Raw genomic sequence first — 24,790 nt, 5'->3', positions numbered from 1 at the left:
ATGGTTGCAACTCTGCATATTGTTTTCACACCATTGTAAAGTTGAAAAATCATTAAGTTGAGCCATAGTTAAGTTGGGGACTGTCTATACTATTAATATATTTTAAAATTATGCATTGATTTTGGATGTGAGACTGGTGTGTGTGTGTGTGTTTGTGTGTGTGTGTGTGTGTGTGTGTGTTGGATTTGCTACATACTCTTGTCTTTATTAAAAGAATCTGGACACTTCTTTTGTCCTCTTGAACAATTTACAACTTATTGAAATTATACACTTCTTAACTGTTCGATAGAATTTTCCTTGGCAACTCTCTAGACCTGTGTTCTTTGACAACTTCTTCTATACCGTCTGTGGCTTTTTAAGCCATTCTACCTCTTCTGGGGTCAATTTTGGCCATTCATATTTTCCTAAAAACCTATGCAGATTTTCTGATTTAGTTACATGAAACTGAACAAAATAATCGTCTTTAATTTTCTTTGATATCTGTGGTTGTTTCCTTACCACTTTCAGATTTTTTTATCAAAAAAATAATGACATGTTAAAAGTATTTTAAAGAATATGTTTTTTTAAAAAAATGGTGCAAGTAGAATATATAGTTCACTTATCCATATTTTATTAAAACTTCAGTTATTCTTAAGGTAACTATGAAACTCAGAACTTTAGATGAAAGATTTCTGACAACTCTCTTCTCTTTTGACAGGCCCTGAAGAGGAAAGTGAGGATGACCCTCAACTTGAAGGCAGAGATCCTGATATTTGGCATGTTGGTTTTAAGATCTCATGGGACATAGAGACACCTGGTTTGGCGATACCCCTTCACCAAGGAGACTGCTATTTTATGCTTGGTAATGCGAGGATCAAAGCTATACTGATGCTCTAGTGTCTTACATTTTCGATTATTGGGTACATATTTTGCATATGTCTTTTGAAGTAAACTTTGTAAGTTTTTCATATGATAATGAAGTGTCTACATGTAACTTGATCGTTTTTTTTCTTTTTAAGATACTGCTAATTTTAAAAGTTGCTTTTCTTTTCATTCTAAGTGTTGATGGCGTTCCCCAAAGTCCTAACCAGGTTTCAAGATTTTTTTCATCAGAGCTACTAAATCATCTCAATCACCTTATTAATGTGAAGTTTTTAAAAATATGGCCCTGTCTCTGAAGGTTTTTAGTGGAAGTTTTTTCTAGTTTTGAATTTAGTTTCCTCTCCGGAACAGCTGACCTGACAACACAGCCTCTTCCTCTACTCCCTCCCGCTGAGTTCCCCTCATTCCCCTCACTTAATTCTCTGGGAAACAATATTTCAGCTATGGTCAGCCTCACTGAAGCTACGAACATTTTTTGTTTCTTAGCTCTAAGTAATTTTTTGTTTGTTTATTTTTAGACTGTTTGCTTTCTGATGCACAGCATGCAAACAGTATCCTTTTTTTCCTTACAGAGCCTCTCAGGGTTTATTTTGTCCTTGGCTCTCACTCCTAATTATTTTGGGGTTAATCTCACTCTTACCTGCCTAGGGGAATCTACTCATGTGTTTGGTTTTAGAGCCAGGAACATCAAGGCTCAAACCCAGTATTTATAATAAGAATTATCTCCCAATAATAGAGTGTTTGTAGAGGGTCCTGTGTGTGCTTCGTCAGTTTCTGTAGGAGATTCTGGAAATGGATAACACTTGGTCCTTGCTTTCTAGGAATTATGAGTTTGGGGTAGCCATTCAATCATGACCTCACTAAGTGTTTTCCAAATTTCATTCATTGGCACACTAGCTTCAAGTTTCTTGCCACATTCCTGTGCTATCCATACTATTATTGTTGTTGTTGTTTAGTCAATAAGTCTGACTCTTTGAGACCCCGTGGACTGCAGTATGCCAGGCTTCCCTGTCCTTCACTGTTTCCTGGAGTTTGGTCAGATTCATGTCCATTGAGTTGGTGATGCTATCCAACCGTCTCATCCTCTGTCGTCCCCTTCTCCTTTTGCCTTCAATTTTCCCAGCATCAGGGTCTTTTCCAGTGAGTTGGCTGTTCCCATCAAGGGGCCAAAGTATTGGAGCTTCAGCTTTAGCATCAATCAGGTTGATTTCCTTTAGGATTGACTGATTTGATCTCCTTGCAGTCCATGGGACTCTCAAGAGTCTTCTCAAGCACCACATTATTACTTACGTAATATTTCTCTCTAGGTAACCTCTTTTTTTTCTTGAATGGAAATGAGTTTATTTTAGGTGATTTTATATCTGAAATGGAAAACCAGTATCACTTGACATAATTAGAAGAATTGTACAGAGTGCAAGTGAAGTCGTCTTAAGTATCTGGTGCTCTTGTTTGCTGAAGACCCTGAGACTCAGGCCTGTTCTGTCTTTAGTCACTATTAGGGAGAGGTGTTAACCCAATCATGGTACTAGTTTTGGGCTTTCTCCTTTGTGTCAGCGGGAAGATTGGAAGATCATGATGCAGGGAATTACTTTCTCACAGTTCGATTCAATAGTAAATTCTTAAATTCTTTTCACGGAGGAGTCCTGCATTTGTTGCACACTATTCTTTTGTTGTCGTTCAGTCATTAGGTCGTGTCCAACTCTCTGCGACCCCAGGGACTGTAGCCTGCCAGGCTCCTCTCCTCCACTATCACCTGGAGTTTGCTCAAATTCATGTCCATTGAGTTGGTGATGCTGTCTAACCATCTCATCCTCTGATCTAAGTAAGCTCCAAATCTCTTGCCTTCTGTTTGCATGTTGCTTTCCAGTTTACAGATCAGTTTCACATAAGCCATCTCAGTCAGTCTCCAAACAGCCTTGCTAGGGAGATGGTGCAGGGTATCAATCTGTTTTTAAGTAATTTGCCCAAGGTCACTCAGTTCGTGTGAAGCAGGACAGAGGGCAGTATGTGGTTACATGTTTCTTATTCAGTGCTTTTCTTGCTCTCAAAGGGACCGTTTAGATTTGATCCCAATTCATTGAAGATCTCTAGGTGGGAATGCTTTTAGGGGTAAGGTCATCTCTTCATCTGCCCCGCTCCTGCTTGTCTCAGGATTTGAGTTTCTATTCTCAAGTCTTTGCCCCATCGTTGAGCATCATTTATAGGTAAAACAGACTATTATTTCATTTTTTAATATACCACCCAGATGTGGATATTTACCGTGAGTATAAATAGGTTGTAATTTCATCCAGTAAATCACTTTTCTTTTGGGTACTCTTCTGAGTTTCTGTTAACATTTTGCATCTTTAAAAGAAATGGGAGTCAGAATAGTGCTATTTTTAATAGCTTTATTAACTTTCTATGTATGAAAGTAGTAAATGACATTGTAAAGGCTCAGCTACTTTCCATTTATTTAGTAACATCTCATGTTTTCTTTTCTAATTGAAAAAGTAGAATATGCTCATTGTAGAGAAAAGAAACTCTGAAAAGTATAAAGTGAAAAGAAGAAATTAAAAATCAGGTTCATGCCTATTTTGGTACTTTCCTTTTCAGACTCTTTCCAACGTGTACATAAATATGTACCTGGAATGGCAGTTGTTGGAGTCTTAGTGACTAAGTCATGTCCCCAGGGACTATAGCCTGCCAGGCTTCTCTGTCTGTGGGATCCCCAGGCAAGAATAATGGACTGGGTTGCCATTTCCTACTCCAGGGGCTCTTCCTGACCCAGGGATCGAACCTGCGTCTTCTGCCTTCTCAGGCCGATTCTTTACCACTGAGCCACCGGGAAGCCCAGGAATGACAGTAGTATATGAATAACAGCTATGTTTACTGTGGACTAATGACAAGTCAAGCCTTCTGTGAATCTTCTCCGTAACCCTGAGAAGTAGATACCAGCTCTGTTGAGAAAAAAAATCAGGTTAGATCGATGTAGTGACTTAGCCATGGTTACACAGTGGGTGAGAATCATGGATTGAAACTTGTCACTTTAGCCCACCCGTGCTCTGCGACCCATGTCAGGCCATCTGGTCCCCGCGCCTGGAGGCCCTCTGCACCCCTCTCTGGCACTGACTCCTGCTCTGGGCTTCTCTTCCTTCCTCAGTGCGATGCCTCTGCCTTACCTGAAGGCTTAAGACTAAATTGTTCAGAAGGGCAGAAAGGAAGGTAACGATTGTGGTCTGTTTGCATCTTTCTTTTTCAGTTCGTTTTTTAAAAAATATTTATTTATTTATTTATTTTTGGCTTGTTGCTCTATGTGGGCTTTCTCTAGTTGTGGCGAGCAGGGCCTACTCTTCATTGCAGTGCATGGGCTTCTCATTGTGGCTTCTCTTGTTGGGGAGCACAGGCTCTAGGGCATGGACTCAATAGTTGCAGCCCACAGGCTTAGTTGCTCTGAAGCACGTGAGATCTTCCCAGATCAGGGATTGAACCAGGGTCCCCTGCATCGCAAGGCGAACTCTTAACCTCTGGACTACCAGGGTTTCCTTTTAAAGTTAGGTTTTTCTTGGCTCAGAAATTACATTAAAAATGAAAATATTAAATAATTGCATTGTCCTTTTAACTTATTTATTATAAAAAATATGCATTTTTAGAATATACATTGGTTCCACTTAGCTGTTGTAGGTGATAATGGAAGAGTAGTATCATTTAATAGGAGCTGATATCTGAGGCAGAACATCTAGTTCTGATTTCCAAACTCCCGCCTTCAGATAAAGGTGAAATAACTGATAACTTAGTGAACTAGGCCAAGCATAGCATGCTGCACCTCGAGTTTGTGCTTGGAATCTGTTTTCTTATTAAGATGTCATATTTGACTTCTAAAATGACTTGTCCCGCACCTCCTCTTAGGCTAAACAAAACAAAAATAAAAGCAACCATGGTCGAAAGCTACCTTTTCTCTTTACTTTTTAAAAGCCAAGTACTCTAAAGAACCTTGTTCCGGGATCCCTGCCCTGTGCTGATACCTGAAATCTGAACTTCATAGCACTTTTGAAAAGGAAACAGTTTAGCTCAATTTATAATAATATATTGGTCTGCAGAGGAAGTGCAGACCAAACCCTGCTGTCTCAAGTCAATCCTCCAGGGGTGTCTGATGGGGAGCGTGTCGGGTGCCTGTAATAAATCCACTGCCTGTGGAATTGAGTGAAGGTCCTGCTGGCGGTGCCCGAGGACACGCTTAACTGGGGTTGTCACGGTTTTACTTTTAAATTGGAATCTTTGCCCTAATCTCAGAGTTAGACATGACCAGATTTGCAAGCAGATTTACAATTTTCACTAATTTTCCAACCAGGACTTCAAAACACACTTAGAGAAGGAAAAAAAAAATACACTCTGGTCTTTCTCAGAATGGGATGATTTACTTTGCCACAGATGTTTTCCATAGACTGAAGGCAACCAGGGAGTTAGGGACTTAAAAGTGGCTTGGAGACAAGCTGTGGGCTTGTTTTTGCGTGGAACCGATCATACAGTCCAAGGGGCATCAGCCAGACCATGTTCATTAGGCAGGAGCCGAGTGTGGAGGTGGGCGGCTCCGGACGGAGGTGAGCGCTAGGTGAGCCTTTTGGGCGAACCTCCTCCCCCACCCCTGTGCCTGTTATTGTTACTTTTCACATATCGCTCTTCATGACTCCATTCTCTCTGCTCTCTTTACTTTTGTTTCCTTCAATCCAACTGCATCTCATTTTCACGTGTTGTTATTGAACCAGTTAGCTCTTTCAAAGCTCCAGTTGCCAAGTAAAAATTGCACGACAAAAAAGAGAACAGCAATATCAGTTGAAATGCACAATATCTCCTTTTTGGGCTGGCGTCCCCTCACCAGCAGTGTAGGGTGGAATAATAGAAAGGCCATGTCCGGTCAGGTGACCAGGCTCCCCCAGGTTCCCCTCTTGTCTGTGGGCTGTGCGTTGTTAGCTCCGCTCTGAGCCTCTGCCTCCACTGAAAAGCTGGTGCTTCATGACACTTGCTTCCCAGGGTTACTGTGAAGTCAAATAAAACAGTATAGGGAACCTATTATAGGGCAGGAATAGAGACACAGATGCAGAGAATGGACTTGTGGACACAACGGGGAAGGAGAGGCTGGGATGAATTGAGAAAGTAGCACGGAAATGTATACACTGCCTTGTGTAAAATAGCTAGCTAGTGGGAAGTTGCTGCATAGCACAGAGTCAGCTCAGTGCCCTGTGATCACCTAGAGGGTGGGAGGGAGGGCAAGATGGAGGGACACGTGTATCCGTTTGGCTGATTCACTTTGTTATATAGCAGAAACCAATACAACATTTAAAGCAGTCATTCTCCAATTAAAAAGAAATTTAAAAAGGAGTATAGAGACTTCCCTGGTGGTCTAGTGGTTAAGACTGAGCTTCCAATGCAGGGGACATGGGTTCCAGTCAATCCCTGGTTGGGGAACTAAGCTCTCACATACTATGTGGCAAAAATAAAATAAAAAAGTACAATTAAAAGAAATCTAAAACATTTTTTAAAAAAAGAAAGTTTATGGAAAGGACTTTCTGAATTACAACTTGAACATGGGGATTCATTATGAAGAGTGGGACCTGGGTCGTGGTATATTGGAGAACCAGTGAGGGAGAGGGTGATCGAAGAGTGCTGAGTGCTGGGTTCCTACCCTGCTCCATGCCCTGAGCTTGGCCGGCTTTGCACCTAATCGTTCCATGTATATATCTGTAGCCACATAAAGGAACTACAAGGAAGGGAAATCTCCCAGTGACTCTTGCGGGGGGAGAAGACTTCCCACCTGGCCGTTGTGAATCAGAGCTCTGTGGTAACCGCAGTCTTGCCTTGGTGGGGGCCGGGTTTACTTAGAGCCTGACCTGTGGCTTTCTCCTTGATGAGGTTCACCTTCTCTGAAATACCTATGGCTTAGAGCAGCAAGACCCGGTGCGCTGTGAACGTTTGATGTGGTGTAGCCTGAAAATGTGCCATGCTTCTATTTCGGGAGTCAACACAAGCAGTAGATTCGGAGTTTGTAACTCTGTGAGCAGGAAGAACAGAGGCCTCTAGGAGTTTAAAAGTCTCCTGACTGGGGCTTTTCTGGGACTTCACCTGGAGTCCATGATAGCTTTGTAAATCATCCAGGTGTCCGTCAGTCCTGCCCTGTCTTAGACCTTTTGTTCAAAGGAAAAGGCTTGTGTTATTTTTTCCTCTGACCCCTTTCCCTCCCTCCTCCAACCTCTGGCTGACCAGCTGAAGCAAAAAAGACCTCTAATATATGGCTTAATCATAAATTCTAAATAATTATACTTTATTACCTCTCATGGGTCTTGAAATGTAGGTGCTATATTCTGCTTTCTGCCGAGGCACGGGAATAATACAGAAACAGTAGTAAATTATAACTTCAGGCTGCAGTCGTAAGCTTGAGGAATTGCCGTTTAAGTGGAAAGTGCTTGAACAGCCAAATGAGCACCTGTCATGTTTATTTTCACTCTGAAAAGTACGAACATGACAGTATAGTTTCAGCTGCTTGTCCAGTGCGAACTTAGCGTGTTCTCCTTCCCTGCTCAGCAACCACAGTATCTGCTTCTTGCTGTTCACTTTTTTTTTTTTTTTTTGCAGGGTTGAGGATGTGTCTCTTCTGAAACTTTTTGCCCTAAAATATTCCCCTAAATGCTGACATTTTCAAACTTGGGCTTTCTGACTTGATATCCCTCGTGGCTCAGATGGTAAAGAATCCGCTGCAATGCAAGAGACCCAGTTTTGATCCCTGGGTAGGGAAGATCCCCTGAAGAAGGAAATGGCAGCCCACTCCAGTATTCTTGCCTGGGAAATCCCATGGACAGAGGAGCCTGGCGGGCTGCAGTCTATGGCATAGCAAAGAGTTAGGGACGACTGAGCAACTAACACATATTTTACACACCAGATTTTTTGGTGTTCAGACAAATTGGGGAGAGGACAAGGCTGGTGTCACAGGCTCTGAGGATAGGATACCTGAGTGTGTTCCGAGGTCCTTGGAAGGATCTGCCACTTTCTTATCATACCTAGTCTTTTTGTTTATTTCTGTAGTATTTCTGTTGTGAGCTTTACTTGAAATGTGTCTGATGAGTACCTCCTGAGGGCCAGGCACTAAGCTGGAGGCTTTGATATATTTTATTTACTTCTCATAACAAACCTGTGAGGTGTGTAATTGTCCCCTTCTAGTCACCATTTTTTTTCCCCAGAAAAGAAAATTGAGGGGGATGGACTGCTAGTGGGTAGTATATAGTTTATTTTAGGAGTCTGAAAATACTCTCAAATTAGTTTATGGTGATGGTTGCACAATTCTGTGAATGCACTAAAATGCCGTGAGTTGTATATTTTCAATGAGTGAATTATTTGATATGTGAATTGTATCTCCGTAAAGCTCCATAAAGTGAAAATGTTAGTTGCTCAGTCTTGTCCGACTCTTTGTGACCCCATAGACTGTAGCCCACCAGGCTCCTCTGTCCATGGGATTCTCCAGGCAAGGATACTGGTGTGGGTTGCCATTTTCTGCTGCAGGGGATCTTCCCGACCCAGGGATTGAACCCAGGTCTCCTGCATTGCAGGTGGATTCTTTACTGTCTGAGCCACCAGCCCCGGGAAGCAGGTATGTGAATTCTGTCTCCATAAAGCACCATAAAACCCATTTTTAAAAAGGAAATTGAGGCTCAGAGAGGTAAAATCACTTGCTCAAGGTGACATTATCTAGTGAAGCTTATGTTTAAGTCCAGATTTTTCTGAGACCAAACCTATTCTTTCTTCCATGGAACTATGCTACCTCTACTAATGATATCGTTATGGAATCTTTTTCTTTAAAAATGTGGAAAAAAGAATATTAGTTGACCAACTAATAGATGAATACACATATATTCTCACTGTTAAGGATTCAGATAATATGGAAGTGCATAGAATAAAATGTGGAAGTACTCTTTTATCTTCTGTCTGTTCCTTTTATAAGCATTAAGATAAATAGTTATGTAGATATATTTATGTTACTGCTGCTTTTTAAGAAAACACAAATAGAACAGTACAGTATTGTGTTAGTTGAGTACCTAGGCTTTGTTGGACTTACGAACTAATTGGACCTAAGAATGTACTCTCAGAACAGAACTCGTTTGTATGTAGGGGACTTATTGTGAGTGAGTATGTACATATGTGTGTGTGTGTGTGTATACTACTTGATTTTTTTAACTTAATAATATGTCCTGGAGATTTTTTTCATGTCAATACCTCATCCATATTATTGTTGTTATTATAATAATATATGTGCTAGGAAATAAAGATTTAAACAGTGGAGGTTGATCTAAAATGGAAAGTGAAAAACTCTTTGCTACTTGCCCCAAGTTCCATTTCTTAGATGTAACTACTTTTCACTGTATTCACATTCTATTCTTTAGTTGATTCTTTCCTGCTTAACTGTTAAAATATCCTTAATACTTCAATTTTTTTCATCTAAAAACTTTAAGGCCTATCAGGTCTTCATGAAGAAAAATGTGAGATTGTCTCTCTTACACTCTCAGTCTTCCTAACTTTTGCCAGTTTATGTTTATTTTCAAGGTTTTTTTCTCTTAATTGATCAACTTTTTACCAAGACATAGATGCACTCTCTTGACTTCTGGTATTTCAGCCATATCATTGCTTTCACACTTTTGAACTGTAAAATGTTTACAGACTCATCTGTAATTTTGATAAGAGGACCATGCTTTCTCTGTATATTGATTCTGAAATTTGAAAACCCATACTTAACAGTGCTTATATAGGTGTTATTAATTGTAGAACCAAATGGAGTAACTGGATGCATACGTAGAGGATCTCATCCACTGTGATCACTAAACTTACATCAGTGGAAAGAACGTGTTGCAAATGTCAAGATTTCATACCTCATCAAAAGCTCAGAATCATGCTCCATCATTTAGCTAGTTTTGTGTTTGAGCTGTGGCTTTCTTGGGTAGTTCTCCCTCTCCCCCTGGAATTCATCATTGCCTTTGTATATTTTTACTGACTGGAGAATCATGCTATGGTGCTAGCTCTATGCTATTAGATATTGTATCATACTACTTATTTAATGTTTTGATAAACACTGCCTTGTTCAAACCCATCTGACACAGTTATGCTGAGATTTCTTCTCATTGCACTCCTAGGAGAATTCCGTTGTCACTCAGGTCCTGTGTCTTCGTCTTTTTCTGGAGTATTCTAAAAATGACTTCTGACTACTATATTTTAGATTCCCCAAAATGTATACCCTCTCCAGGACCTACCACAGTACTTTGAACATGGTAGGTGCTTTAATAAATATTGAATCAATGAGTGAAATGAATGAACCAAGGATTGCCTTTTTCCTCTTCATTCATGGCAGTATAGGCAAAAGGAAATATTTATTCTATCCTTAAAAGCTCCTGGCTGGAAAAGGTTTTGAAGACCCCTGCCAAAACAGATGGCCATTCATCTTATATTCTGGGATCTCTAGAGACAGCTTTTAGAATCTTCCGTGACAGTCTATTCCTTCAGTGACCCATGCTTTACTTCCTCATAACTAATCCAGATAACGATGTGGCATCATAGAATTTTCCAAATGACACAGTGTCTGGATCAATCTGTACATTCTCTTTCACGTTTTTTATAAGAAAACCATCAAAGGTAAAAAAAAAATGTGCCTATGTGTTTTTTTTTTTAAGCTGAGGATGAATATATTACTATGAATTATGAAGTCCTTTTAATCTCTTTGGATCATTCAATCAGTCACATGGGATTGAGATAATTCTGCATATGGGTTGGGTAGGTGGAGTGTTCCCCATTGAGTGGCAGTCTCTCTCTCTGTCTCTTTTTAAATATTTACTTATTTACTTTTGGCTCCATCAGGTTTCACTTGCAGCACATGGGATCTTTCATTGCCTTGCTTGCTCTTCGTTGCGGCGTTGGCTCTCTGGCTGTGAAGCTTAGGCTTCGTTGCCCCACAGCATGTGAGATCTTGGTTCCCTAGCCAGGGGTCGAATGGAGTCCCCTGCATTGGAAGGTGCATTCTTAACTACTGGACCACCGGGGAAGTCCCTGGCTGGCAGTCTTACTATGCCCTCTTTGGATATTGTGTTATCTCTACAGCGTAATTCATATAAGTACAGGCTATGGGAAGGAATTTTTCAGGCTTTTAATTTGATTGCATATCCTGTGTATGCTCTTTGCTCCTTCTGTAAAAAGCAGTGGGAGAATGACCATGAATGAAGCCTTTAAAAAATGTATTTGTTTAATTGACTTTTGTTGACTGAGCTCAGGACTAGACCAGGAATGAATCTGACTTTCTTGAATCAGTCAGTTCCTGCAGCAGATTTCAAGCAGATCATGTCCTCATTCGGCTTCCTTGGTGGCTCAGTGGTAAAGAATCAACCTGCAATGCAGGAGACGAAAGAGACGCGAGTTCAATCGCTGGGTGTGGAAGATGCCCTGGAAAAGGGAATGGCAACCCACTCCAGTATTCTTGCCTGGAGAATCCCATGGACAGGGGAGCCTGGCGGGCTACAGTCCCTGGGGTCACAAGAGTTGGACATGATTTAGCGGCTAAGCCACCGCCACTATGATGGTGGCACCATACCCTCATTAAACTGTCTCTGTGGAATAATTCTTCTAGGCCCAATAAACATTTCAACTTTTTTTTGGACATGGTTCGAGGCTTTTAGCATCTTAGTTTTCCAATGATTTCTGGCCACGGCATCAAAAGTGCTAGGAAACTTCCTGCAAATTTTAAAACCTTATACGTTATTGTCCTTAGCTCATTATAGTGACTTTATCCTAAAACTGATCCTGGCATAACTCTTTCTCCTTACATTTTCATACTGTTCCCTCCACCTTGTTATGTTTTCTCCTTTATTCTAGGTACATGCATAACTCACCTATTTAGGACTGACGGTAAAAAAATTCAATAGCCACAATGACAGTGACACCAACCATTCAGCGTGGCTGCCATAACTCTCTCTCCCCTCCAGACTGCAGCAATTGATATGTAAGTCTTATCTCACCTGTTAGACCAGAGCCATTAAGTGTATTTTTGTACCGTACACAGCATTTAGTGCCTTGTATAGAATAGGAACTTGTCAAGTATCTGGAGAGAACAGCGTTTTTTCCTCCCTAATTATTAGCCAGAAACCTTATCTTGGGCTTCTGTGGGTGCTCAGATAGTAAGAATCTGCCTGTAATGTAGGAGACCAGGGTTCAATCCCTGGGTCAGGAAGATCCCCTGGAGAAGGGAATGGCAACCCACTCCAGTATTCTTGCCTGGAGAATTACAAGGACAGAAGAGCCTGGAAGTCTATAGTCCATGAGGTCACAAAGAGCTGAACATGACTGAGCAACTAACACTTTTCCTTTTTTTTAAATAGCTATCTTCAACTGCCAGTGGAAAATCAGATATTAAAATAGGAGTGACGAAAGAAAGAAGTCAAAAGGTATTTGAAGGAACAGAACTGAAAAGTTTAAGTGGCTACTTCAGTTTCATTCATTAGCTTTACTTGGAAGTTCTGGGGTCCAGAGTTCACTGGAGCAGTGGCTTTGTATATACAAAGTGGGAAGAGAAGAGACTTCATTCAAGTTTTCTGTTAACCTAACCTCACCTCTCCATTTCCATGATCCCTCTCTGCCCTTCTGTCTCGTGGGAAGAGTCGCTATGAAGATGAGAAAAGGCAGCCCTTCCTAAAGTGGGATTAAAGTTCCTTTTGCTGAATTAGAAATCAAGAATGAATGGTTAACCTCAAGAAAGTATTCTCTTCTCAACCCAACAATAAACTAAGCATTCCATAAAAGTTAATCTCAGAAAACAAAAAGGGAGAAAGGTGTGTACCCTGAGGTCCTCTTCACCTCTGTCCTTGTTTCTATGAAAGAGTTTTCAGTCCCCTGGAAAATTATACTGCAAAAGAGGTATAAAACTAACCAAAGCTCTTATTGCCTTTACTGATTGCGGTGTTCTTTCATTTCTATTTGGGGAATGAGTATCTCCTTTCTGAGGACCTCTTCATTGAGCATTCCCTTCTGCATTTAAAAAAATCATCATACTTACTGTTTTATTTTTTATTGTTAAGTGCAAAAGTAATAATGTATGCTGTCCAGTCAAAGATGCTGTGAGGGACTTCTCTGCTGGTCCCGTGGTTAAGAATTCACCTGCCAATGCAGGGGACATGGGTTCCATCCCTGGTCCAGGAAGATCCCACGTTTTGCAGGGCACCTAAACCCCTGTGCCACAGCTAACTAAGCCTGCGCTCTAGAGCCCGTGAGCCACAACTACTAAATCCACGAGCTGACGCTACTTACGTCTACACCCTAGAGCCCGTGCTCTGCAACAAAGAAGCCACCACAATGAGTAGCCTGTGTGCAGTGATGAAGACCCACTCAGCCAAATTTAAAAATATAAGTAAAATAGCCAACCCCCCCAAAAAAAAATTATCAGTTTTAAGATGTGCTCTAAATTCAGAGATGCTAAAAATGAAATATTAGAATTGATGCTCACTGTAAAGAATTTGGAAACTGTAAGAAACTGTAAATTGGATACCAAAGTATATCATATAATATGACCATACAGGGATAGCCACATTCATAACTATTGGGTGTGATTCCTTTTAGCATTTTTTTCATATACTTGGGAAAATATGTTCCTATACCTGGGAAAATTAATATCAGATTATATAGTATTAGATAAATTTTAATATAATATTAATATCATATTATATATAATGTTTTGGAGAAGGAAATGGCAACCCACTCCGGTGTTCTTGCCTGGAGAATCCCAGGGATGGGGGAGCCTGGTGGGCTGCCATCTATGGGGTCGCACAGAGTCAGACACGACTGAAGTGACTTAGCAGCAGCAGCAGCAGATATAATGTTTAGAAAATTAATATATTAGATATATTTATGAATACCAGACCATCTTACCTGTCTCCTGAGAAGACTGTATGCAAGTCAAGAAGCAACAGTTAGAACTGGATATGGGACAATGGACTGGTTCAAAATTGGGAAAGAAGTGCATCAAGGGTGTATATTGTCACCTTCCTTATTTAACTTATAAGCAGAGTACATCATGTGAAATACCAGGCTGAATGAAGCACAAGCTGGAATCAAGATTGCTGAGGGAAATATCAACAATCTCAGCTATGCAGATGATACCACTCTACTGGCAGAAAGCGAAGTGGAATTAAAGAGCTTCTTGATGAAGGTGAAAGAAGAGAGTGAAAAAGCTGGCTTAAAACTCAGAATTCAAAAAACTGAGATCATGGCATCCAGTCCCATCACTTCATGGCAAATAGATGGTAAACAATGGAAACAGCAACACTCTTTTATTTTTTTGGGCTCCAAAACCACTACAGATGGTGACTGCAGCCATGAAATTAAAAGACACTTGCTCCTTGAAAGGAAAGCTATGACAAACCTAGGCAGCATATTAAAGAGCAGAGACATCACTTTGCCGGCAAAGGTGGACATTGTCAAAGCTAAAGTTTTTCCAGTAATCATGTATGGATGTGAGAGTTGGACCATAAAGAAGGCTGAGCATTGAAGAATTGATGCCTTCGATTTGTGATGCTAGAGAAGACACTTGAGAGTCCTTTGGACAGCAAGGAGATCAAACTAGTCAATCCTAAAGGAAATCAAGCTTGAATATTCATTGGAAGGACTGATGCTGAAGCTGAAAGTCTAATACTTTGGCCACCTGATTCCAAGAGCCTACTCGTTGGAAAAGATCCTGATGCTGGGCAAGACTGAAGGCAAGAGGAGAAGGGAGCAACAGAGGATGAGGTGGTTGGACGGTATCACCAACTCAATGGACATGGGTTTGGGCAAACTCCGGGAGATGGTGAAGGACAGGGAAGCCTGGTGTGCTGCTGTCCATGGGGTCACAGAGTCGGACACAGCTGAGCAACTGAACAACAGCAGCAACAGCAATAATGTTTTATATCTTGTTTTTTTCCCCAATAGTTCTATGTTTTTTTTTCTCCAATACTTGTATATCTTGAATATTTTTCCTTATTAAATATTCCTCAAAAATGTGAGTTTTAAAAAATGGCTTAAGTAAGAGTCCTCTACTTTTGTCATGCTGTTTATTACCAGTGCATTGGTATCAAATATATCTCTCTGGTGAACATCTTTGTACCTAATCTTTGTCTGCATCTATAGTTGTTTCTCTAGGAAGAGTTACTAGAAGTGAGGCACCTGAAGTAAGGATGGGAATGCTGATATGTAAAGACTGTACATATTGTATGGTTAGACTATTTATCAGAATGTTCTCCATTTACCTTCCTACCTACAGTGTATGAAATGTGTTTTATCAGTTCCTTCTACCAACCTACCTTATTGCACCCTAGGCAACACCAGGCATTACAATTTAAAAATGTTTTTCCTAATTTAATGAGTGAAAATAACATGCTGTTGTTTTAAAGTACACTTACTTGTTGGTGATGTTGAACACTTTCCATGTTTCATGGCCATTTGTATTCTTCTTTCTATTACTATCTATTGGCTGATCATCTTTTGTCCATTTTTCTGTTGACATGTTAGTGACATGCATCTTGACGCTTACTTTATTCAGCTCTTCTGTTCTTTTACTGGGCATTTAAAAAATATATACTCTCTTAAATTTTTGACTCAGATTTTTCTAAACAATTCTTTAAAAAAATGTTTTTCAAAAAAATTTTGACCCTGCTGCCCAGCATGTAGGATCTTAGCTCTTGAACCAGGGATCAAACCCATGCCCCTTGCATTGGAAGCCTATGGTCTTAACCACCGGCCCACCAGGGAACTCCCTAAAATAAATTTTCATACAGAAAATTTTTTAGTTGACGTGTACTTACTTTCATTTATTATTAATTATGTTATTTAGTCACTAAGTTATGTCCGACTCTTTGTGACCCCATGAACTGTAGTCCACCAGACTCCTCCGTCCATGGGGTTTTCCAGGCAGGAACACCTGAGTGGGTTGCCATTCCCTTCTCCAGGCAATCTTCCTGACCCAGGGATTGGAGCTGGATCTCTTACACTGGCAGGCAGATTCTTTACCATTGAGCCACCATGGAAGCTCATTAATTTTACTAGCGTTGAATTAAATAGCCATATTAAAGTTATTTAACAACTTTTATGTTCACTGCTAGTCTTTTTATACTGTGGTTTTAATTATTTTGATTGCCATCTTGTCAGCTAAAGTATAGGTTCTAACAGTGTTTAATGAAGGCTAATGATAGGGAAATGGTGGTGGCGTGTTTTCTGAGTCTTTGCATTATTTGAGTGTGACTTACTATACCTACATGTATTCATATCTCCTTTAATGGCTATAGGAATCTTGAGTAAGGAGGTTTCCACCTTAAAGCTCTATAGATATTGTTCCCTTGACCTCTAATATTTGATGTTAAGGAGATACCCGACATCATCTTCATTTTGATCCTATTATAGCAAGTTGTGCCTTTTCTTTGGACATTTTTTATATTTTATATTTAATTTTTGAATGGAAAATGTTTATGCACTTGATTAGCCATTTTGTAGTACAGACTCAGGCCTTCTTAAAACTTTGGGAAATATTCTTCTGTTATTTCTTTGATTATTCTTTCATTGCTCTGTTTTCTGCCTTCTAAGATTCCTGTTCTATCTCTTTTGGCTTCCAGAATCTGCCCCTCATGTCTTATCTTTTGTTGTCACTAATTTTTGTTTTCCCTCCGAGTTCTGGGAGAATTTCTTAAGTTCGCATTCACTTGGGTAATTTGGTTTTTCTGCAGCATGCATTCTGCTGTGTAGTCAAGTTCTTATTGTTTAAAATGAAGCCATACTTACTAAAAAAACAAATCAACTCCAAGCAGCCTTTCCTGATCTCATGCTGTACAATCCTCATGATTACTTTGCCCCATTTTTACAGATGCAGTGCCTTCTTGAATCAAGAGGCTTCTTGAAAAATTGAGACTTTTATGAAAATTTTTCTTCTGACCGTTTGAGTAAAACTTTTTCAGAAGAGGCAGTTTCTGTCAAACTGGTTCCTTTCCTTAGAACTATAGGAATTTTGTCTGAGTCTAGTAATTTTTTCCTTGTCTCTTTTTCCTTATAGAAAGAAGACTAGCATCAGCTAACAGGCAACTTGGTGCTAAGATTGGCTCTGTGAAAACTTAGTATAGGTTCCTGGCCAAATACTTAACTTGAAGGAGGAAGAAAGAAAATGTATCTTTGAAAAAAAAAAAAAAAAAAAGAAAATGTATCTTTGCAGGGTCAGATGAGAGACTTGATAAACTGGAGTGCACTGAATAACTTGTTTTTGTCTTTGAGTGGTATGGATGCTCACAGTATGAGCAAACACTGGCAGCTCTTGGACTGGAGGTCGAACCCTTACCCCCTGCCTTGGAAGGGGAGGTCTTAACCACTGGACTGCCAGGGAAGTCATGGTATTTTTTTTCTAGTTGAAGTATAATTGATTTATAGTACAATGCTACCTTTCTTTAATCTCTTTCCACTTATACTGTATCCAGCAGAGTTCCTTGTAATTTCTGGCATATTGAGCACCTTTCCCTGATATTGAGCACTGAAAGTAGCCTTCATTCTTTTGATATTTCTTTGATCATCTCATTGAGAATCTAGGAATGGGGTAGGTAGAGGTCTGGGTCTCTACTGTCGTCTCATCAGGAATACTCCCCTCCCCCCTTTCATTGGCTATTAAATTCTGAAAATGTTCTCAGTCATGGATGTCCCCACATCTAGGAAAAATAAGGTCATAAATATTAAGATTGAGGGATGAGAATGGACAGGTGAGTAAGAATGAAAAGCTTCAGTGATTGTGTGAAACTGGGAAGATTGGATTTCAGTATTGGGCTTATTTAGCTCTGGAGTGCCTTTAGCAAAGCTCCTGATTGTTACTTTAAGAAATTTGGGGACGCAATAGCCCCTGGTGATGCGCTGGACAGCAAAACCAAGAAAATAAGGGCTGGGTTAAATTTAGGGTGACCAGCTGTCCCAGTTTGTCTGGGTGGGGGTGAGGATCTCAGGATTCGGGACTTCCGTATTGAAGCCAGGAAGGTACTGGGCATGAATTGATCACCCTAGCGTAAATTATGCCTTTGCATCTGTGGTCTCTTATATATGAGATGAGATTTCATGCTACAGTGAATGTCCAGAGTTCTCTCCTTCCACTGATAGAGCACGCAGCATTTAGCCTGCAAAGAGGGAGAGCTCTTTTTCTATTTGTTTTGTTGAATAAATTCTACAAACTCTGATTGCTCCTGAATATAGTCAGTTTTTTAGCTGTTTTCTGAGATAACTCTGGCAAATAGGCATTCTTTAATGTTTTCTTTCTAAAAATTATTAGGATTAGTCTTTAAAGCTAGGGACATCTTTAGTATATCCTTTGAGATGTCCAATCCATGAGGTTTGAGCCACGTTCATAGATTTAGAGTTTTAGACAAATTTGAAGTCCTACAGTGAAAATACAGGCTTCTTTCTAAAAGTCGTAAAGGATTAGAGACATTTGGGAGCAGTTTCAAAAGAGTTGTTTGATTAGAGAGTTGCCAAGGATTTAAATAAAGGTACACACCTTGGACTATTACTTCTAATGTTGTGTTTGCCACTTGGCTTGCCTTTTTAAGTGCCTTTGAGTTGCCCCTCAGTGGAACAAAAGCTCTTAAGAAATCTACCTGATGATTTTTTCCCTCCTTGTGATGTCTTTAGAGCCCAGTGTTAACAGCCGGGGAGCAATGAGGCTTTTATTTGGATAGGTGAGAATGGCATCTATATATTTCTTGGAAATTGTTTCAGTCCTTTATGGGCATCTGGTCTGGGGAAACTCCTCCAACCCCTGCTTTTTGTTTTTGTTTGGCTTCAGATAAAATAGTTCAGATCAACTAGAAATTCTCAGGTGTGTCCTTAACTGAAATCCTCAGAGGGCAAATTGAAAAGAGAAGGGTCATCCAGTCCTCTTCAGGCCTTAAGCTACAGTTTAAAAAAAAAAAAAAAAAACTAATTTAATTTTAATTTTTTAAATTGAAAGATAAATTGCTTTACAATATGTTAGTTTCTGCTGTATAGCAAAATGAATCAGTTATATATATATATATATATACACACATATATACATATGTATATATATCTGTTATATATATTCCCTTCCCAGTTAGGTCACCACAAAGCATTGAGCAGAATTCCTTGTGCTGTATGGTAGGTTCTCTTTAGTTATCTATTGTATCATATATCTTTTATTTCTCTCTTAACTTTTGGGTGAATACTGGTTATGGCCAATTTTATTTATTGGTGTCTGATTTTGTTATACTCTTTTAAGTAGTGTTGGACTTAGCTCTAGTGAGTGAGTAAATTATTTGGAATAAGTTGGATTCTTTTGAGGCTTGCTTTTAAGCTTTTAGGTGGATCTTGGGCCACCTTTAATGTAGGACTTGTTTAACCTTACTTCTTAGATTATGCTTTTGTAAAGACTCTTATCTTGGTCTTGCCAGGCAGCGCAGTGGTGAAGAATTCGCCTGCAAATACAGGAGATGCAAGAGACACCGGTTAGTTCCCTGGGTTGGGAAGATCCCCTGGAGTAGGAAATGGCAACCTGCTCTAGTATTCTTGCCTGGAGAATCCCATGGACAGAGGAGCCTGGTGGGCTACAGTCTGAGGGGTCTCGAAGGGTCCAGCATGACTGAGCGAGTGAAGACACAAACACAAAGACTCTATTATTGTCTCAGGTAGTAGGAGCCGTTCTGGCCGCTGAGAACTCAGTCCTGGCCTAATGTGAGTCTGAGGTTTCTGGAGCTTCTTTTCCTGCCTGGGGCAAGTTTTTGTTCACATATGCACAGGAGCGTGGAGTCAAGACTGGAAGGAACCCTTCTGCAGATGTCTCCTTGATCTCTCCCTGCACAAAATCTTCTATTGCAGTATTCTGTCTTACAGATCCCTGCTCCTTGGTCTTCCTACGCTTTGTCTTCACAACTCAGCAAGAGGGAAAGCTGAACACTCAGAATTCTGACTTCTCCCTCCCTACTCTGTGGCTGTGAACCTGTTTCCAGCTAGAAAGCCAGGGCAGTTGTAGGACTCACCTATTTAATTTCTCTTGTATTTGGGGTTATGTCATGCTCTGTCTTCCTGTGTTTGATAGTTGTATGAGGCAAGAAGGTCAACCTTGTCATCATTGTCAGCGCTCGGTCTCTCAGTTGTGTCTGACCTTTGCAACCGCGTGGACTGTAGTCCGCCAGGCTCCTCTGTCCATGGGATTTTCCAGGCAAGCATACTGGAGTGGGTTGCCATTTCCTCCTCCAGAGGATCTTCCCCATCCAGGGATTGAACCTGTGTTGTCTGTGTCTCCGGCATTGGTTCATGGGTTCTTTGCCACCTGGGAAGCCCATCCTTGTCTTGGATACTCCCTAACGTCCATAAACAAATGTCCTGCAATTGGCATTTTGCATTTCCTCTCTTATGTTTAGAGGTAATTTTATAGGTTGTTTTTGCTGACATGTAGTTGGTCTTTGCCTCCTAATTTAAATCGTTGTCTTTCTTGGTGTCTTCCTAAGAAGTCTTTGTCGCTTAGGTAGGAAGTCATGTGTTGCCAGGGACAGTCTGGTGCTCTTCTTACTAATAGAGAAATAGAAGCAATGCTCTAAGCAGAGGTGATACAGATTTTTGCTTCCCATGTGGCATCATTTCATAGAATACACAAGAACTTGGCCATTGGTTTTTCTCCCACTGCATGTGGTTTCAGGCATATTCTTTAGCTGATGAATTCACCACCTACTCCATTTTTGGGTCATGAATCTGTAGGCTTGAATTCTGTTCTGAGAGCCAAAGCGTTGCAACGTGCTGAGTTGGTTGGTTTGCTGCCTGGAAAATTGTTAGGGCAAAATTGATACTTTGATTGGGAAGGGAAAGAGGCAGATTTTCAGATGAAAGATGTTCAATTCCAAATAATACGAAAGAATTTTGGCTTATTCATAAAGCATGAGTAGAATTAGATATATCATGAAAAAGAGAAAGAAGTTCAACCCATAAATAGTGGTGAGTGAGTATCATAAGACTACAGATAAGTAGGATAACCATATTGCTTGTTGGCTAAGTATAGTCCTGGTTTACGCCTGTTGTCCTAAAGTAATTATTAATCACATCACCTTTCTCTATTGAAAGTGTCATGGTTTTTGATGGCTTTACACCACAATGATTTTATACCATATGACTATACACACACACACACACACACACACACATATGTATATGTATATCTATCTTTATCTATCTACTTATCTCTATAAAGTCATCCTACTTGCAAAGAATAGTTTAGATTATACAAAATAATTGTTATATTTTTGGTTCTTGTCATTCTTCTTTAATGATGGATTTACTGTTTACTTTGTAATTTAAATACTATTTAGTGACTGATAAGTGTGTGTTGGATGCTTTTTTTCCTTTAATTTTTGCTATTTTTCCTGCAGATGATCTCAATGCCACCCACCAACACTGTGTTTTGGCTGGTTTACCACCTCGGTTTAGTTCCACCCACCGAGTGGCAGAGGTAAGTGTAAATAAAAATGTGACTCAAACTTAATTGGATGTGACAGAAGTGGTTGCATGAGCAATTTATCATAGAACTTTGGAAGAATATTTGATAGGAAAATTGCTTCCATCTAACTAGACTTTAGCCTCTGTTTACTTGCTTTTTGAGTTTTGACTTGTGTTGGATCCAGTTGTAAAAAGTGTCTTCACAGCCTGGGCTAAGTCTGTTTTGCTTCTTTCAAATTGTGTTTCTTGGAAAAGGTACCTACAAGAGGGGACCTTGACAGGTGTAGCTGGTTGGAGATTTTCTAAAGTGTTGGTACCTGTCAAGGTCAAGGTCAAGGTGATGACTGGAACGAAATTGGGTAGATCTGTGTGCTTGTGCATGTGTTAGTTGTAACTGGGCTCAGAGGGTTGAGAATTTACATTCCCATTAACTTTTGGGTCAGGCTTCTGGGCATGTGAATGTAAATTAAGGAGACAGTTACAGTGGTGCCAGGGAATTTCTGAACTCCCTGGTCGGGTTCCTAACCCAGGCTTGATTGCTAAATTCTGCCACCACTTGCAGTGGCTGATAGTCAGCTGATTAGACTAGGTCAGAATAGAAAGTAAGAGATGAGGGAAACCCTTGGTAGTCACCCTGGGATGTTGTGTGTGCTTAGTTAGGGAGGGTTGTAGAGAGCAGGGGCAATGATCATGAAAAGGATTACAAGTTGACCTCGTATCCAAACTTGTTATCTGTGCTTTGCTTTTATAGCTTGACTTTTCACTATGCTGCAGGGGACCAGTGTAAGAAAGTTGGGCAGAAGGGCTAAAATAAAGTGTTAGGAAAACACAAACGTGCAACCTTTCTAGTCCTGATACTGTTGAGTCTAAAGGAAATGTCATGTGTGCTGGTAATTTCGTAGCTTTCCTGGTAGACTGGTCATGCTGCTAGGTGGCTGAGATGGCGTGTGTCTGTTTAAATCAAGATGCCAGCAAGTCCATCAAGCATTCCACCACCCGCCACCCGCCACCCACCCCACTTTCTCTTTATCTCCCTTTCCTGTTTCTTCCATTCAATCATTCATCTAAATATTCGAGGGCCTGTTCTGTGTCCAGCAGCACTAAAGGCTTGAGAGAGAGAGAGCATTCAGCTTGATGGGTATGTCCACTAGTTTTGCTGAACTAGCTTTTCAGTTTGAGAGGCAAATATTAAATAGATAAAAGCACAAATAATTTATCTTAGAGACCTAAAAGTAAGTTCTGTTAGAAAGGAAGAAAGGAAGGAAGTGAGGGAGGGGGCAAGGGACAAAGGGAAGGAGGGAAGAGGAAGGAAAGTGAAAGGAAGGAGTGAAGGAAGGCAAAAGGAAGTGAGCAAGCAGTTATAGAGCATCTTACATGTGCTTTGTGTTATGCAAGAAAAGATTTCGTTTTTTGTAATACAAGGTGGTATAGACATCTGTCTTTCTAGTCAGAACTTTCCCAGGAACTCTTTGGAGTGTGTGGCTACTTACACATATCTTTGCATCTTTCCTAATTCAATCTGGACGAGTGGACAAGGTGATTAGTGCTGTGCTGCGAGGACTAGTGTAAAATGATGAATAAGAAGTTTGGGAAAATGTATTTGATAAGGATAACAATCATATCTAATTCAGAGTGTTCTTATGAGGATTAAATGAGTTAATACGTGTAAGTGTTTTAGAACAGTGGCTGATACAGAATATGCCTTCAAAGAAGGTTAGCTGCTATACATATATATTAAATTGCTACTATGTCTACTACGACTGTTGCTACTGCTATTTCTACTACTATTACTATTACTGTCTTTTTCAATTATCCTGATGAAAGCTAGTAGGAGACAGGAACAGCCAAAACTCTGTGGAAGGTGATACTCTCTGTTGGTACACTGGAATGAACACAGTAAAGAGAATTTATGTCATCAACAAATCTTAATTGGAAGAGTTGGTATTGACTCAAAGCTACTACTCAGAAGAAGGGAAGTGATTTTAGTTCTATCATCCATTCTGCAAACTTCTGTGTAACTTTCTAGTGTTCAAGGTATTCTTTTAGACGCTTGTGAACAGCAGTAGTTGACATGTGTGGGATCTTTAAGATGCTTCCCACCTAAGAGGAGGTAGGGTACAGAATAGAGAGTAGCAAAACAGCATAAGACTTCATGAGTGACCTGACAGGTAGACATGTAAGACTTGAACATGTAGGGATTAGGGAATTTTAGGACAGTTGAGGTCAGCTAGTGGGATGAGGACTCAGGTGGAAATATTGTGATTGGTTTGGGATGGGTCTACAAGGGGAATATTGAATGGTTCAACTTTGACTGAATCCAAGGATGCTAGAAAAGGAGGGTTAGCAGATAAAGGCTGATCCCTGACTAGGACCAGATTGTGAAAGATCTTGGGTATTAGGTGTGTTTAAACTTAAATTAGGGGATTTCTTGGTGGCTCAGACAGTAGTGAATCTGCCTGCAATGCAGGAGACCCAGGTTCAACTCCTGGGTCAGGAAGATCCCCTGGAACAAGGGATGGCAACCCACTCCAGTATTCTTGCCTTGAGAATTCCATAGACAGAGGAGCCTGGCAGGCCACACTCTGTGGGATCACAAAGAGTCGGACTTGACTGAGCGACTAACACTTTCACTTTCACAAACTTAAATTGGTTGGTGAACTGAAAGTCAGTCAGTCATGTCCGACTCTTGAGACCTCATGGATTGTAGCCCTCCAGGCTTCTCTGTCCGTGGGATTTTCCAGGCAAGAATACTGGAGTGGGTTGCCATTTCCTACTCCAAAATTGGTTGGTAGATGGGGATTATTGATGATTTATTTATTGCAGTATTGACATATTGGAGATATCTTTTGGAAGATGAAAATAATAAAGACATCAATTAAACCTATTAGTCTGAACTGAAATAGTGGCAACAGGAGAAAAGAAGAAATTCCCTTGACTAATGTAGGAAATGTAGTGACAGACTTGGCAACTGAATGCAGTGGAGGAGGGAATATAACAGTGAATGAGTGGGTGAATGGATGAATGGATGAACAAGTGAATGAATGAACACACGAACCAAATATCTCTTTACTGGATGCTTGTCATGTGCCAGGCTCTTGGGTGACTCTGAGGTTGCAAGTCTGGATGATTTGGAAATGATGTTACTATAAGCAGGTAGTTCTAAAACACTAGTAAAAGAATATAGTTCACTTTTAAACAGTCTGAGTTAGAGCTGCCAAGTGGAGAGGTCCAGCAGACAAATGGAAATTTGGGATTAAAATTTGTAAGAGATCAGAGCATATTTCCTTCTCCACCTCCTACAATAAATACATACTCGGAAGTTCCCAAAAGGAGCCCTTCATACTGTGTTTTAAAGGACACCTCTGGTTTCACACTTCCTTTTTTCCTAGATGACCAACTTTACTAAAGTGGCAGTGCTTTAAAAATGTCCTGAGGTTTA

General features: G+C 40.3%; 1 protein-coding gene across 3 annotated transcripts in view; it reads left to right on the top strand.

The window, feature by feature from the left end:
- Positions 1-24,790, top strand: part of FTO (FTO alpha-ketoglutarate dependent dioxygenase) — a 417,942-nt gene that overhangs the window by 141,201 nt on the left and 251,951 nt on the right. For all 3 annotated transcript variants that reach the window (XM_020873086.2, XM_070451297.1, XM_070451298.1), the window contains exons 4-5: positions 698-841; positions 21,285-21,364. In XM_020873086.2, the coding sequence (XP_020728745.2) occupies positions 698-841; positions 21,285-21,364 (224 nt within the window). The remainder of the gene's footprint in view (positions 1-697; positions 842-21,284; positions 21,365-24,790) is intronic.

Source organism: Odocoileus virginianus, chromosome 20 (assembly GCF_023699985.2).
Source record: "Odocoileus virginianus isolate 20LAN1187 ecotype Illinois chromosome 20, Ovbor_1.2, whole genome shotgun sequence".
NCBI classification, from domain to species: domain Eukaryota; kingdom Metazoa; phylum Chordata; class Mammalia; order Artiodactyla; family Cervidae; genus Odocoileus; species Odocoileus virginianus.
This window is presented reverse-complemented; position numbering and strand designations above follow the sequence as displayed.